Source organism: Castor canadensis, chromosome 16 (genome assembly GCF_047511655.1).
Source record: "Castor canadensis chromosome 16, mCasCan1.hap1v2, whole genome shotgun sequence".
NCBI lineage: Eukaryota > Metazoa > Chordata > Mammalia > Rodentia > Castoridae > Castor > Castor canadensis.
Window position 1 is genome coordinate 37,892,437 of NC_133401.1, and position 15,386 is coordinate 37,907,822.

The following is a 15,386-nucleotide window of genomic DNA, read 5'->3' on the forward strand; positions in this document are numbered from 1 at the left end:
AAAAAGATACAATGGAGAAATAGCAGCCTCTTCAACAAAAACTGCTGGGAAAACTGGTTAGCAGTCTGCAAAAAACTGAAACTAGATCCATGTATATCACCCTATACCAAGATTAACTCAAAATGGATCAAGGATCTTAATATCAGACCCCAAACTCTTAAGTTGATACAAGAAAGAGTAGGAAATACTCTGGAGTTAGTAGGTATAGGTAAGAACTTTCTCAATGAAACCCCAGCAGCACAACAACTAAGAGATAGCATAGATAAATGGGACCTCATAAAACTAAAAAGCTTCTGTTCATCAAAAGAAATGGTCTCTAAACTGAAGAGAACACCCACAGAGTGGGAGAAAATATTTGCCAATTATACATCAGACAAAGGACTGATAACCAGAATATACAGGGAACTTAAAAAACTAAATTCTCCCAAAACTAATGAACCAATAAAGAAATGGTCATGTGAACTAAACAGAACTTTCTCAACAGAAGAAATTCAAATGGCCAGAAAACACATGAAAAAATGCTCACCATCTCTAGCAATAAAGGAAATGCAAATTAAAACCACACTAAGATTCCACCTCACCCCTGTTAGAATAGCCATCATCAGCAACACCACCAACAACAGGTGTTGGCGAGGATGCGGGGAAAAAGGAACCCTCTTACACTGTTGGTGGGAATGTAGACTAGTACAACCACTCTGGAAAAAAATTTGGAGGCTACTTAAAAAGCTGGACATCGATCTACCATTTGATCCAGCAATACCACTCTTGGGGATATACCCAAAAGACTGTTACTCCAGAGGCACCTGCACATCCATGTTTATTGCGGCACTATTCACAATAGCCAAGTTATGGAAACAGCCAAGATGCCCCAGCACTGACGAATGGATTAAGAAAATGTGGTATCTGTACACAATGGAATTTTATGCAGCCATGAAGAAGAACGAAATGTTATCATTCGCTGGTAAATGGATGGAATTGGAGAACATCATTCTGAGTGAGGTTAGCCTGGCTCAAAAGACCAAAAATCGTACGTTCTCCCTCATATGTGGACCATTAGATCAAGGGCAAACACAACAAGGGGATTGGACTATGAGCACATGATAAAAGCGAGAGCACACAAGGGAGGGATGAGGATAGGTAAGACACCTAAAAAACTAGCTAGCATTTGTTGCCCTTAATGCAGAGAAACTAAAGCAGATACCTTAAAGCAACTGAGGCCAATAGGAAAAGGGGACCAGGAACTAGAGAAAAGGTTAGATCAAAAAGAATTAACCTAGAAGGTAACACCCATGCACAGGAAATCAATGTGAGTCAATGCCCTGTATAGCTATCCTTATCTCAACCAGCAAAACCCCTTGTTCCTTCCTATTATTGCTTATACTCTCTCTACAACAAAATTAGAGATAAGGGCAAAATAGTTTCTGCTGGGTATTGAGGAGGGGAGCGGGAGGGGGTGGAGTGGGAGGTAAGGGAGGGGGTGGGGGCAGGGGGGAGAAATGAACCAAGCCTTGTATGCACATATGAATAATAAAAGAAAAATGGAAAAAAAAAAGCATTATGAGTGAAAATGAATGTTTCTCCCATTTGAAAACAGTGACAGATGGAATGTAATCCTATGAAATGCAACTCAATTGCCACAGGGGAATATTGCATAGTACAATCAACCTTCTAAGTAAGCTGGTTTTATATGGGAGTTACATGTTTCTCTGAAAAACAGCATATTACAGTATAATGAGCCATAATGAATGTTTTTCCCTTGAAAACAATGATAGATGGGGAGTAATACTATCAAATGCAGTCTCAATTCCTTGGGTGAAACATTGTGCTGGAAAACCAACCTTCTAATTTCCATGACACTTTCATTATTTGAATAACCACATTTCCTTCATCCAAAATAAAATGACCTTCCTATTCACCCTTATACAAATTTCTTCACTCTCTGGGCTTCAACTGCTCTGCACCAACTGGTCAAGGCTTTGGACATTCCTCAAAAAAGATGCACTTTAGAGGCACTTATTATGACTGTATAAAGAAAACAGAAAGCTGGGTGCCAATTGCTCACACCTATAATCCTAGCTACTCAGGAGGTACAGATCAGGAGGAGTGAGGTTTGAGGCCAGACTGAGCAAATAACTCATGACACCCTATCTCGAAAAAACCCATCATTAAAAAGGCAGGAGGAGTTGTTCAAGGTGTTGGCCATGAGTTCAAGTCCCAGTCTGACAAAAAAAAAAGCACAGATTTCAGCTTGGGTGTACTAATACCATAGACCTTGGAGAGGAAGATTTATGGCTGAAGCAATAGTTTAAGAGGACATCACTAAGGAGAAAACCAGATTCTCCAAATTTCCTGAACTTTCTTTTATATGTCAAGACTGAGATGATTATTTGCTCTTACAAATGCAAAGGCTCAAAACTGGTAACATTACTATCTATCACCATTTTCAATTGAGAGAAACATTCACTTCGTGAATAAGGCTGTTTTTCAGGAAAAGCCTGTAACTCCTATACCAAAACCATGTAATGTAGAATGTTGAGTGTCCTGCACAGTGTTCCACATTAATCCTGCATATCACAGGATTAATCCCTATCTATCTGTTTTCAACTAGGGAAACATTCATTTTTGTGAATACTGACCTATAATACAGTTTTTCAGAGGATCAGGTCACTCCTGTAACAAAACCATCTAAAATTCAAGGTTGAGTGTCCTGGAAAAGGTTCCCCTGTGGGTATTAACGGGGCATATTACAGCTTTATTCCCTACCTACCACCATTTTCAATTGGGAGAAATATTCATTTCTTAGAGAAAATGTAACTCCTATAACAAAACCATCATAGTTAGAATGTTGAGTGTCCTGCACAGTGTTCCCCTGTGGGAAATGAGAGTACATGTCGCAGGATTACTTCCTATCTATCACCCTTTTCAACTGGAATATTCATCTTTGGGAATAATGGCCTATAATTCTGTTTTCCAGAGAAACATGTAACTCCTATAACAAAAACATCTAAGTTACAACGTTGAGTGTCTTGCACACTGTCCTCCTCTGGGAACTGACCATGCATGCCACAGACTACTTCCTATCTATCACTAATTCCAATTGAGAGAAACATTTATTTTTAGAAATAGTGGCATATAATACTGTTTTTCAGAGAAACAAGTACCTCCTATACCAACACCATCTAAGATGTAATGTTGAGTGTCCTGTACAATGTTCCCCTGTGAGAACTGAGTGAGCAGGTCACAGAATTACTTCCTATCTATCATCATTTTCAACTGGGAGAAACATTCATTTGGGGGAATTCTGGCAAATAATGCTGGTTTGTTTGTTTGTTTATTTCAGAGAAACATGTATGTAACTTCTGTAACAAAACCATGTAAGTTAGAATGTTGCATGTCCTGCACAATTTCCTTTGTGGGAACTGACTGGGCATGTGACAGGATTATTTCCTGTCTATCACCATTTTCAATTGCAAGAAACATTCACTTTGGGGAATAATTTACTACAATTCTGTTTTTCAGAGAAGCATGTAATTCCTATAACAAAACAATCTAAGTGACAGGGTTCAGTGTCCTTCATCATGTTCCTGTGGAAACTGAGGGAGTTTATCATAGGATTATTCCCTATCTGTCACAGATTTGAGTTGGGAAACACATTCATTTTGGCCAACAATGGCTTATAATGCTGTTTTTCACACAATCATGTAACTCCTATTACAAAACCAACTTAGTTAACAAGGTTGAATGTCCTTCACAATGTTTTCCTTTTGGTGTAGAGTCCATTCATTATTCGATTACTCCTTGTCTATCAGGGTTTTCAATTGGGAGATTCATTTTGGCAAATAATGGCCTATAATGCTGTTTTGCAGAGAAACATGCAACTCCTATAACAAAACAATCTAATTTAAAATATTTAGTGCCCCGCACAACATTCTGCTGTGGGAACTGAGTGTGCACATCATAGGATTACTTCCTATCACCATTTTCTATTGGGAGAACCATTCATTGTGACGAACAATACCTATAATGCTGTTTTTCAGAGAAACATGGAACACTATTAACAAAACAATCATAACTTACAGGGTTAAATATCCTGCACCATGTCTCTCTGTGGAAACTGAGTAAGCTTATCAAAGAATTTTGCCCTATCTGTCACAAATTTCATATGGAAGAAATATTCATTTTGGTCAATAATGTCCTATAACACTGTTTTTCACACAATCATGTAACTCCTATTACAAAACCAACTAGTTACATGGTTGAATGTCCTTCCCAATGTTTTACTCTAGGAGTAGAGTCCATATGTTATTAGATTACTCTCCATCTATCATGGTTTTCAAATGGGAGAAAAGCTCATTTTGGCAAATAATGGTATATAATGCTGTTTTTCAGAGAAACATGCAACTCCTATTTTTAAAAAAAGTCTAGGTAACAAGGTTGGGTGTGCTGCACCTCTGGGAACTGAGTGTGCATGTCACAGTATTGCTTCCTATCTAGCACCATTTTCAATTGGGAGAAACATTTATTTTTGGCAAATAATGGTCTATAATGCTGTTTTTCAGAGAAACATGTGACTCCTGTAACAAAACCACCTAGATAGAATACTGAGTATCCTGTACAATGTTCCCCTTTGGGTCAGGGTGCTATCTAATTTTGATCCTCTTAATCTCAGTCTCCCAAGTAGCCAGAATTACAGTTAGATTACTGGTGCATGGTTATTTTATAACTATTTTTATATAAATTATAGAAATAGTGGGCATTTTTGACACAAGAAACCTGGGATACCTTAACTTTGTAATTATAATTTCAGAAACTTCTTCCTTATGGAAGACAATACCTCAAAATTGTATTTTTTCCTGGTAAAATTCACATAAACAGTGTTTAGCAGTGAGCTGAAAGGACTCCAAGAGTTTCTGTGTAATATATTGTCTTAAATTTTTGAGGTGTCTACAATAATGGGAATTTATCTGGACTCTAGAAAGTTACAGGATTCAGATCCTATAGCTATACATAAAATAAATGATTTCAATGTAAATGGTGGTCTCCTTTGGGGGGGTCAACAGCAGGCAGTAGTGCAAAAAGATATGAACAATGTAGTTTTATGCATATATGAACATCAAACTAACACATTAATTATGGAAGGAAGGGGCAAAAAGATGTGAATTTGATCAAAATATATTATATGTAAGTGTGGAAATATCACAATGAAACCCCTTCATACAAATAATGCACACTCAGAGAAAAGAATCTAGAAAAAGAATCAAAAGCAAAAGAGCAAAGACAATAAATAGCAAATTTTTCTAACAAGAAATAAAAAAATAATAATGAACTCAAGAACTTTTTTAAATGAATAACATTAATAAGCCTCTAGCCAGACTGAAGAAAGAAATTACCAGTATCAACCATAAAAGAGGGGATATTAAAGGAAAATCTTCAGTCACTAAAAATGTAACAAAGTTATATTGTAAAACTCTCATTTTATGGCAATATTGCTGAAACTATACCCGGAGGAAGACTACCTGTTCAAGGTATTTTTGTTTGTACAGGAAAAGATGATCATGTATTAGATATATTTAGAAAAAAAATTAACCAAACTTAAAAGGTTATGTCTTTTCAAGTCCTCACAAAACACCAAAGAAAGTGATAGAAAAATATTATTTCCCTAAATAGATAATAATAAATAGATGCTAAAACAATATTACATGGGGTTTATTTTAAAGGTAGAGTGTTATTCCAGCATAGTTGATACCTTGGGTTCAATACCCACAAAGCCTCAAAATAAATTTATGTGTAGGTTATCAAAAATTTTTATCTAAAAATGTATCATGTGTGAACCAGTTTACCAGAAGTAAACAAAATTTTATTAAATATTTTTTTCATGCAGAAAGTAGTTTTGAGAAGAACATTAAGATATCCTTGAAGATGTTTGACTTCTTCTTTCTACTTTACCTTTCTTCAGTCAAGTGATAATTTGAAAGCACAAAATTATGAGTTTCCAAAATAAAAACACATTCTAATTTCATGAAACTGCTGATTTGTCTCAATATGAATTGAAAAATGAAAAACAAAAATTTAATATGCATTTTGTATAAATGCATTATATGATAATATACAGAAAAATTTACATATTAAAACATACATAAAATGAACATGGTATGCACATCACAGAGGTTACACTGGGAATAGTTTTTGAGAACAGATTATACTGACCAGAAGAGAAATAATCAGAATGACAATACATTGATGTAAATGAGAGATATACAAAATCAAGAATGAATAGAGAAGATATGTGATCTAAGGTATAAAAGTGTGGCATTAGATTACTCTCATTTTATAACATAAGGTTACCTCAGAAACTTAGAATTTTGAGGGACAGTGACCTCATCTTGAAAAAGCAAATCAGAAACATTTTCTGTTTACTAGCAATATCCTATTCTAGGATGTTGAATATATAATATATACTCAAGACCTAGATAAACATTCACAGATAAAAGACAAAAGGAAACAAATTTCCACAAGTTTTACAGGACAAAATTCATAGGGAGAAAAGAAATTTTTAAAAGAATATTTTTAAGAAATGACAACAGAATAAAATGGTATATAAGTGTGAATGTTGAAAAACAGACCGTGTCAATGAGAAAATATTTTTAAACAAAAATGAAAGCATCCAGAACTGAACATGTAAAATGAAGAACCTATCACACAACGTATCAGAATAGTGAGAAGTAAGGTGCTGGGGACTAGGCATGGACACTGGACTGGGAAATGATGGAGCTTACACAGTTTCTCCATGGTCGGAGCTTGCAGAGTCTCTCCTACTCTCATTCTTCCCAGCACCTGGTGTCTTGACCTTTGTTCCCGCATCTCCCTTGAAGAAAACAAACTTCTGTGTCCACATACCAGCCCCCTGATGCAAAACTAGATCAAGTACCAGAACTGCTTGGAGACTCCCTAATGCCAGATTAATCAATACCTTAGATAAGGTGTCCTGCGTGCCTTAACAATTTCCAGAACAGGTGTGTTATAATTGAGCTTCTACAGCCTTAGGAAAATTAGCCCACCAAACCTCATTCCTTTTACCTTAGATCTACGAATTGTTGAAGCTTGATTTTTACCTGATTCATTTCCTTGTACTGACCTATAAAATAAACACTTAGACTCAGATAGGCGCTCATGTTTCCCACCAAGAACGTGCAGCCCTCCCGATACCAGCTTTGTGTGTCTTTATGTCTGTGTCTGTCTTTATTTCTCACTCCCCATTGCTCCCAGTCAGATTCAGCAGCTCCCCATGCAGGTCGCGGCAGTAAGGTAATCCCTTTCTTCTGCAATAATTATTTAGAATAGTCACATATCAAGGATAAAGTCAGAAATTCAAAAATATCCAAAAAAATGTTAAACTGTACCAGCTGGAAAGGAAGAAAAATCAGACTGAATTAAGCTGCCTACGAAACACTTGGGCATAAGAAAATTGCCAGCATAACTCTAACAGAAATATGAGGACTCTGACTTCATAATCACAAATTAAATAAAGCAGGATACATGCTCACAGTACTAAGCTTGACCTTAAGCTTAAAATGAAAATATACAAAATCTAAATTAATTTTCTAAATCAGTAACAAAAAGGTGCATAAACTTTATTATTTAAAATATATAAAGGGTGATTACATAAAATCAATGATTCCAAAATAGTGATAATGAAATTATAAAGTATATTCAGGTATATGTTTTTAAAAGCCAATTACAGATTAAAATGACAAAAGCATCAGAACTCTTGATATAAAATACATATATCTCATAAGCAGAGAAAATTAATAGGAATAAATTAATATTTGAACATAGTTTGCTGAAATACTGCAAAGTCACATGTAAAGTGAATCCCCTAAAAAATCACAAAAAAATGGAAAAAGTAAGAGAAAGGTGAGATATTAGAGTAACCAAAACAGCAAACAAGACTTGAAGAACATGAACATTATCAGCATACTATATTTTGAGTGAGATTAAGACTTCACATTAAAAAAGACAACTATGGTGGCCACATGTTCCCATTGCCAGGATGAGCCTTGACTACGATGCTGAATATGAATACAGATTACAACAGAATGAATGTTCATATCTGGATATAATATATATGGTGATGAGGATGTAGGGAAATACTAATTGGAAAACAAGTTATAAAGTGTGCCAGATGTTATGAGAGACTTCTGAAAAACAAAATTAATACTACATTTCTTAAAAGAAGGCATGAAATCCAGAAGGCATAAATTAAACAATTATGCTACTGCATTCCAGAATAATTAGGAAAGAAAGATGCAAATCCATAGAGAAAATCTACTGTAACATGGAAAAGTCAAGGATTGTTTTTTCCCATAAAAATTCAAAACAGGGAAATATATGTTACCTGAAAGGGTAAACTTGTATATTTGCCAATGCTACCTTTTCAATATTATAAAAACTTCCTCAGAAAATTCTGAGGAACTTTATGACATCTAGTGAAAAACTTAAGAAAGATGGACACAAATGAAATAGAATTAGTCTAGGATATAAAACATTTTTTACAAATGAGAGATACAGCACTAAAAATAACATAAATATGTATTTGACCTTACTGTACCATATATTGTGAATACAGTGATAAGAAATGAATAATTTTGGCCGGGTACCAGTGGCTCACACCTGTAATCCTAGCGACTCAGGAGGCAGAGATCAGGAGGATCATGGTTCAAAGCCAGTCCATGCAAATAGTTCTCAAGACCCTATCTCAAAAACGCCCATCACGAAGGCTGGTGGAGTAGCTCAAGGTATGGGCCCTGAGTTCAAGCCCCAGTACTACAAAAAAAAAAAAAGGAATCATTTTGAAGGAAAAATAAGAATGACATGTACACTTAAAAGACTTCTGAAAAACAGATTATAATTATAATGGAAAAGAAGGAAATAATTTCCAGAGACATGAATTAAACAATTACCTCACTGTATCACCAAATAGTTATAAAGAAAAGATGCCAAAATCTACATATAATCTACTGGAACTTTAAAAATCAAAGGAAAAGTTTATTTTCTATAAAACTACAGAAAGTTTTAAAAATATGTTACCTGGAATGGGAGAATTATCAGACTGGCCTAAGCTGGATCTTACTGAGCCTGGGTGCAGGTTACCCTAACAACATAATTGAGTTTCTGACCTCACAATGAAAAAGTCAAACTAGATGACCTAAATAACTGACATATTTGCAGTGCCAGCATGTGCATACTCTAGAATATAAATATGAAGTGATTTATATAAATTTAAGACAAAAACCAACAAACAAATATGACATTCAGATACTAGAATTCATAACTGGAGAAAAAATAAAAACCTGCCATGACAAACAGAAATTAAAACAATTTTTGATCACTGAATCAGCACTCCAGAAGAGAATCAAATTAAACCTATATACTGAAGGTAAGCATAGTCATGCAGGTATGGGAATAAATAAATTTCCTAAGATGAGCAGATATGCAATCGTACAGTAAGAAGTAGCATACATCTGGGCTTAATTATAACCTTTCCCTCGTGATTGTACTTCCTTGTAGAGGGTGATTTTCAAACATCAGGTGATTTTATACATCAGGCAGGAAGATTTCAGGTTTAAGATCAGCTTGGCCTACATAGTGAGTTCTAGGTGAGCCTGGGCTATGTAGCAAGATCATGTCTCAAAAAATGAAAAACAATTATTGTCACCTAGTACTTTATTGTTTTTGATTTTAAGCCCTGCACAATGAGCTATCACTTATCCTTATTGTTTTATATACAAGGCTTATTTAGATTTAAATGATATCTAATTGTTCCCTCATTGCTTCTGCTGCAGAACTCTACAGAATTTAATCTTTCCTTCTATCCTTTTTATCTGTCCTTCTTTCCTTCCTTCCCTCCTTCCTTCTATACCTTTCATTCCTTCCTTCCCTTTTCTTCCTCTTCCCTTCCTTTGTTTCTAAGAAGAATTAAGGCTGTGTAGTCCAGACCCTGAATTCACAGTCCTCCTGTCTCAGCCTCCTCAGTTAACTTCCTTCTTACTGAACAAATAGTTTTTAGGTAATAATACCTATGTGAAGATCCTTCTCAGTCCTTTTTTGTCTGAAATGTCCCTATTTTGCATCCATTCTTGAACATGGACCTCATTCTGGCATTTATTCTCCTCCTTTATTCTTGAACATGGACCTCATTCTGGCATTATTCTCCTTCTGCTCTTGAAGATGTTACACTGTTCTCGTTTTCTCTAATGAGAAAGTGTTTACCTAGGATTTCTTTGTAGGTCATTTTGCTTTTGTCTGTGGTTTCTTTTAAGATTTTCTCATTGTCTTGCTGTCAGTAAGTTTCATTACAACATGGTAGTATAAAGTAACTTCTTTTTCTCTGTTTAAAATCCCTGTGCCCCTAGATCCAGGATTCACTTACCATCAGTCCTGGACAATTATCAGGTGCCAACTGTTTGTATGCTGCTTCTTTTCTAGACTCACCACTGATTTCTGTTGAAAATAAGGTCAGCAGTGTTAGACCTGCTCATTCTGTCCTCTAATCAAAATTGTTACTATGAATCACCAACCCCCCCATATAAAGAATATATCCTAACAAAAAAATTTTTTAATCTACTCTATGCTGCTACTGCTCTACTGCTATGGCTGAATTAGCACATCCATCCAAAGTGAATTTAGAACAGTAACAATAAATTTCTGTGTGGGGTGATTTTGCGTGTGTGTGTGTGTGTATATGTGTGTGTGAGTGTGTATGAGTGTGTGGTACTTAGTTACAGTCTCCCTGGGAGACCCAGCAAAACTGCCACATACGCAGCCAACCCATAGATCTTACTATGCTTTCAGAAGAAAATAAAGATAAATGTTAAATCAGAAGCAGAGAATAACTCCCAGAAATAACTGCCATGTTAGAACTTCAAAGGGTCACCAGTTACAGATAAAGGGAAATTTCTTAGTATTTTCTCAACCTTATGGTAAAAGATTGAGGGGGACCACTTGAGTGGGCTGCGGCCCAAGCTCTCTGAATATATCCTGAAATAGATCTCTCCTCCCCACTTCCCCTTAGCCATCCTCTAATAATTCACGACAACTGTCAACCATGACAATGGATCAGGGTATGACAACCGGCAACTTGCTCAATTCATGTAGTATGAAAAATATATTCAAAGAAGGGATGTGTTTTACTACTATGACCAAAATTTGCACAAAGGGAGAGAAGAATGAGGATTATTGCTATGTGATCAACAGCATCCCCAAGGCTTCATCAATTGAAGACATGCTCTGATTCTAAAGGGGATAAAATATGAAAAAATGTGCATATTGGGCTTAATCAAATACTCTAAAAAAGAACCCATAATCACAAAGCTACAGTGAAGTTTTTAAAATCTACAAATATGGTCTGAAAGCTACTGCTGTTGATACTAACAATACTGAAAATAATGATCATATACAAATCAAAAATGTTATTTTGGGGGGCTGGTGGAGGGGCTCAAGTGGTAGAGAGCCTGCTTAGCAAGGACAAGGCCCTGAGTTCAATTGCCTATAATACAATAAAAATTTTTTTGCTACTGAAAATTGAACCCAGGGACTCACTTGTTGGTTGGTTTTCTGTTTTTGAGTTAAGATCTTACCCAGGATGAACTTGCATTTGACATCTTCCTGGCTCTAACTCCCAAGTAGCCGTGTTTCCAAGTGTTCTACCATGTCTAGCTCAAAAATATTACTCAAAAACAAAAGACTGTGACCATCAAATTTCTTAGGTCACAATCTTCATGTCTTTTTCTTTTCCTTTTTTATTTTAGTGCTGGGAATCACAACCAGGGCATCTGCCTTCTAGACAAGCATTCTACCACTGAGCCCTTTCCTTTGGCTCTTAGAGAAAGAGTCTTACTATGTAGTCCAGGCTCCTCAAATAACTCATGATCTTTCTGCCTCAGTCTCCTGAATGCTTATATTACAGGTGTACAACTCCACACTCAGCCACAATCTTCAAGTTTTTAACAACATATAACTAAAGTGAGGCTCTGTGAAAGAAAATTTTCCCAAAAAGAAACTCAGAAAATGAGTACCTATTTCTTTTAAAGGCAGATTGGAGTATGAGGCAAATGGACCTTGTGAAAGTCTTCCCTGAGGGAGAAAGACTGTAAGAATCAAACTGACATTAAATTCTGAAGCTGAAGACAGGAGAAGAGATCAAGACAGTGACTAGATCTGAGATGGGAGTAAATAGAGAGACAGCAGTAAGTTTCCTCCTAGACCACAAGATTTTGGGCAAGGCTGTGAACATGTGTGTGGTAGTAAACTAGTTTTTTTAATCTTAAATTCCAAGATTGCAGATCTAACAATCTTTATACTGCCCTACCATCTCTTACTATACAAGTTACAGTACGCATAAAGCACAGCAATAAACAATTCTACTAAGCACTAACACTGAAACTTAGGTAACATATGGATATTTAAGTCCAAAGTAGAAGAATATAGAGAAACAGAAAGTAGTTTAGTGGGAGAAAAGCCAAGTGAGAAAAAGAGGTAGCAATGAAACTAACTGCTTATGTGCGTGAGATTCATTTTCGGGTGATAAAAATGTCCTAAAATCAGTTTGCGACGATGGTTTCACAACTCTGTAGATACACAAAAAACAATGGAATTTTACAATTAAATAGTGCATTCCCATGGCATGGAATTCCACAAGCAAAAAAGGATTATCTGTGGCAGATCTTTTCAATGATATATCTACAACCACCAAAATATCAAAACCTATAAAGCTCATTACTTACAAGAAAACAAAATATGTGCATTTGCCAGAGTACAACTTGCAAGACATTACAAGTGATACCAACTCATAACCCAGAAATTGGGTGAACATCAGATCCTAGAAAGATTTCATTCAGAGTTCAAATGACTGGCAAACACAAAGTATGGACATGCATTCTTTCACCTTTGGGGAAAAACCATGATAACTACATTCAAAAGTTATTATGCTAAAGTCAGCTCTTTTCAATACAGAGCCAAGTTGGGTCACACGGGAAGCACACTCTGGTCCATGATATCATTAACGCTGCTTTTATTGTTTACTTTAAAACTTATCTGTTCTAGTTATTAAAATAAGTAACAGGTATTATATTTAAATGGTGATAACATGCTAGAATTTTCTTCATTCTCATCCTCCCTCCATTCTCCCCTTCCTTTCTTACCTCTTTCTTTCCTTCCTTTCTTTTTTAGATAAGATCTCACTTTCAGTTCAGGCTGGCCTGTAAATTGTGATCATTCTGCCTCAGCTACCTGAATGCTGGAATTACAGGTATCTGCCACCATGCTTGCCAATGTTAGAATTACACAAATTTTTTTTGTAAACTTTTTGGTTAGTTTACCATTTTTTGGTGATAAAAATTTCAACCAAACAGACAGACATCACTATCTTCATATGCATTTTATAGCCTGTTTTAAAGTTCAGAAAAAAAAAAGGCCTGGAGGGGTAGCAAAGCAGTAGAGTACCTGCTCTACAAGTGTGAAGCTCTGAGTTCAAACCTCAGTTCCACCTGAAAAAAATACAGAAATACGTGAAGTCCAAAAAGTATTTATTTATTTTTTTGTTGACCTGGGATTTGAACTAATGGCCTCATGCTTGCTAGGCAAGGTCTTTACCAATTGATCCATGCTCCCAGACCAAATTTTATTCTTTTTTTTAAAAAGAAAAAGTTTAGAGAAATAGATTAATATTCACAATACCATTTCTTTGGTAATTAGGTAACACAACTACTGTCAATAAATAAAACAAATAAAAACATTTGAAATCATCAAAGTTACCTATTTATCATCTATCTATCCTAACCCAGCACCTTAAGCATGCTAAGCACACCAAGGCAGTGAATAAACAAACTGGGTACAGCAGAAACCTACATAGGAATAAAAAGAATTATACATCTAATAGAAACAGCATATGGATGAATCTCAAATACACTATGCTAAGTAAAGATAGCCAGACTCAAAAGTCTACACACTACAGGTTGAGCGACAACACCTCTACTATACAAAATCTGACAACTTTCAAGCAACAATACAATGCCATAAGAGGAAACTCCCACACCTTCCACGTAAGAAGTAGGGTGGCAATCAAAATGAATGAATGCACACTAAAATATCATATAAAATAATCTCTTGGTGATGTCTGTAAAGTGTATGGAAACACAAGTAAATTGTGTGGTAAAATCTGATCTTATTCCTAAGATATCTCATTTTTGTACATGCAAATATTCAAAAATTTGAAGATATCTAAAATTGGAAATACTTCTAGCACTCAGCTTTTTTGTGTTGTTTTTGTTTTTGTCAAATAAATAATGTGTCTAAAGACAGAACTCTGTGTGTACCACTTTGTTTTATGCCACTACTTTTTTTGTGTGTTTTTTTTAGCTTAAACAACAAAAATTTATTTTCTCACAGTTCTGAAGGCTGACATTGCAAGATCAGGGTGCTGGCAGATTTGACTATACTTTTATTGTGTCCTCATGTAGCCTTTCCTCTGGGTGAGTAAAGAGAGAGATCTGTGGTTTCTATGCCCTCCTTATAAGAATAGCAGTTCTACTGAATTAGAGCCCCATTCTTACGACATCATTTACCCTTAATTATCTCTCTAAAGGCCCTATCTCTAAATAAAGTCACATTAAGGAATAAAATTCAATATATAATACTGAAATGATAAATAAAGTCACACTGAGGAGTAAAATTCAATATATAATATTGAAAGGATATAATTCAACCCATAATGGTCTCTCATTTATTCATGTCTTACAAGAAGAATCACTAACTGCCTTTGCTCTGGTATGTTCTTTCAATGGCGTTTTTATATTAAATTACATTAGTATATAGATATATTTTTTCAAAGTAACATAACCGCAACCCAGGAAAAGTTCAAGAATAACCAATGCAAACACCGTCAGGTAATGTTTGCAATTTCTGGCATTCAATTAAAATCAATGGAAACAGATACAGAAATCAAACAAATGTTTGAGTTAGTAGATGAGAATTTTAAAACACTTATCATAACTCTATTCCATATGTTCAAGAAGACAGGAAAAACTAAGTAGCTTACTAGGCAGGCACTCAACCCCTTGAGCCACTCAACCAGCCCTGTTCTTTCCTTTCTCTGGTGCTAGGGTTCAAGTCTAGGGTGACGTATATGCTGAGCTACATCCCAGTCCTTGTTTTTATTTTATATTTCAGATAGGGTCTCACTAACTTTGCCTCTGCTGGGCTCAAACAACATACTCCTCTCTTTACCTCCTGAACACCTGGGTTACAAGTAAGCAGTGCCACCACCTCTAGCTCAGAAATCAAATTTACTTTTATGTTTACAATTCATAAACAAGATGAATTTTCCTAAC

The 15,386-nt window shown here is 35.5% G+C and overlaps 1 protein-coding gene across 40 annotated transcripts in view; it reads right to left on the bottom strand.

Moving 5' to 3' along the window:
* Window positions 1-1,500: 1,500 nt before the first annotated feature.
* The window catches only part of LOC109694780 (zinc finger protein 354B-like), a 33,395-nt gene continuing 19,509 nt past the window's right edge, over window positions 1,501-15,386 (bottom strand). For 26 of the 40 annotated variants that reach the window (XR_012442860.1, XR_012442859.1, XR_012442843.1 and 23 more), the window contains 2 exons: window positions 10,430-10,500; window positions 1,501-8,823 (listed from right to left, as the gene is read on the bottom strand). Coding sequence is in view for 1 of the 40 variants with exons in the window: in XM_074058591.1 (XP_073914692.1) it covers window positions 8,791-8,823; window positions 10,430-10,500 (104 nt within the window). In the remaining 39 variants the exon portion in view is untranslated. Of the gene's footprint in view, window positions 8,824-10,429; window positions 10,501-12,551; window positions 12,627-13,500; window positions 13,545-15,386 lie in introns of all 40 variants that reach the window. The other 14 variants (XR_012442852.1, XR_012442846.1, XR_012442844.1 and 11 more) reach the window with 3 other exon arrangements.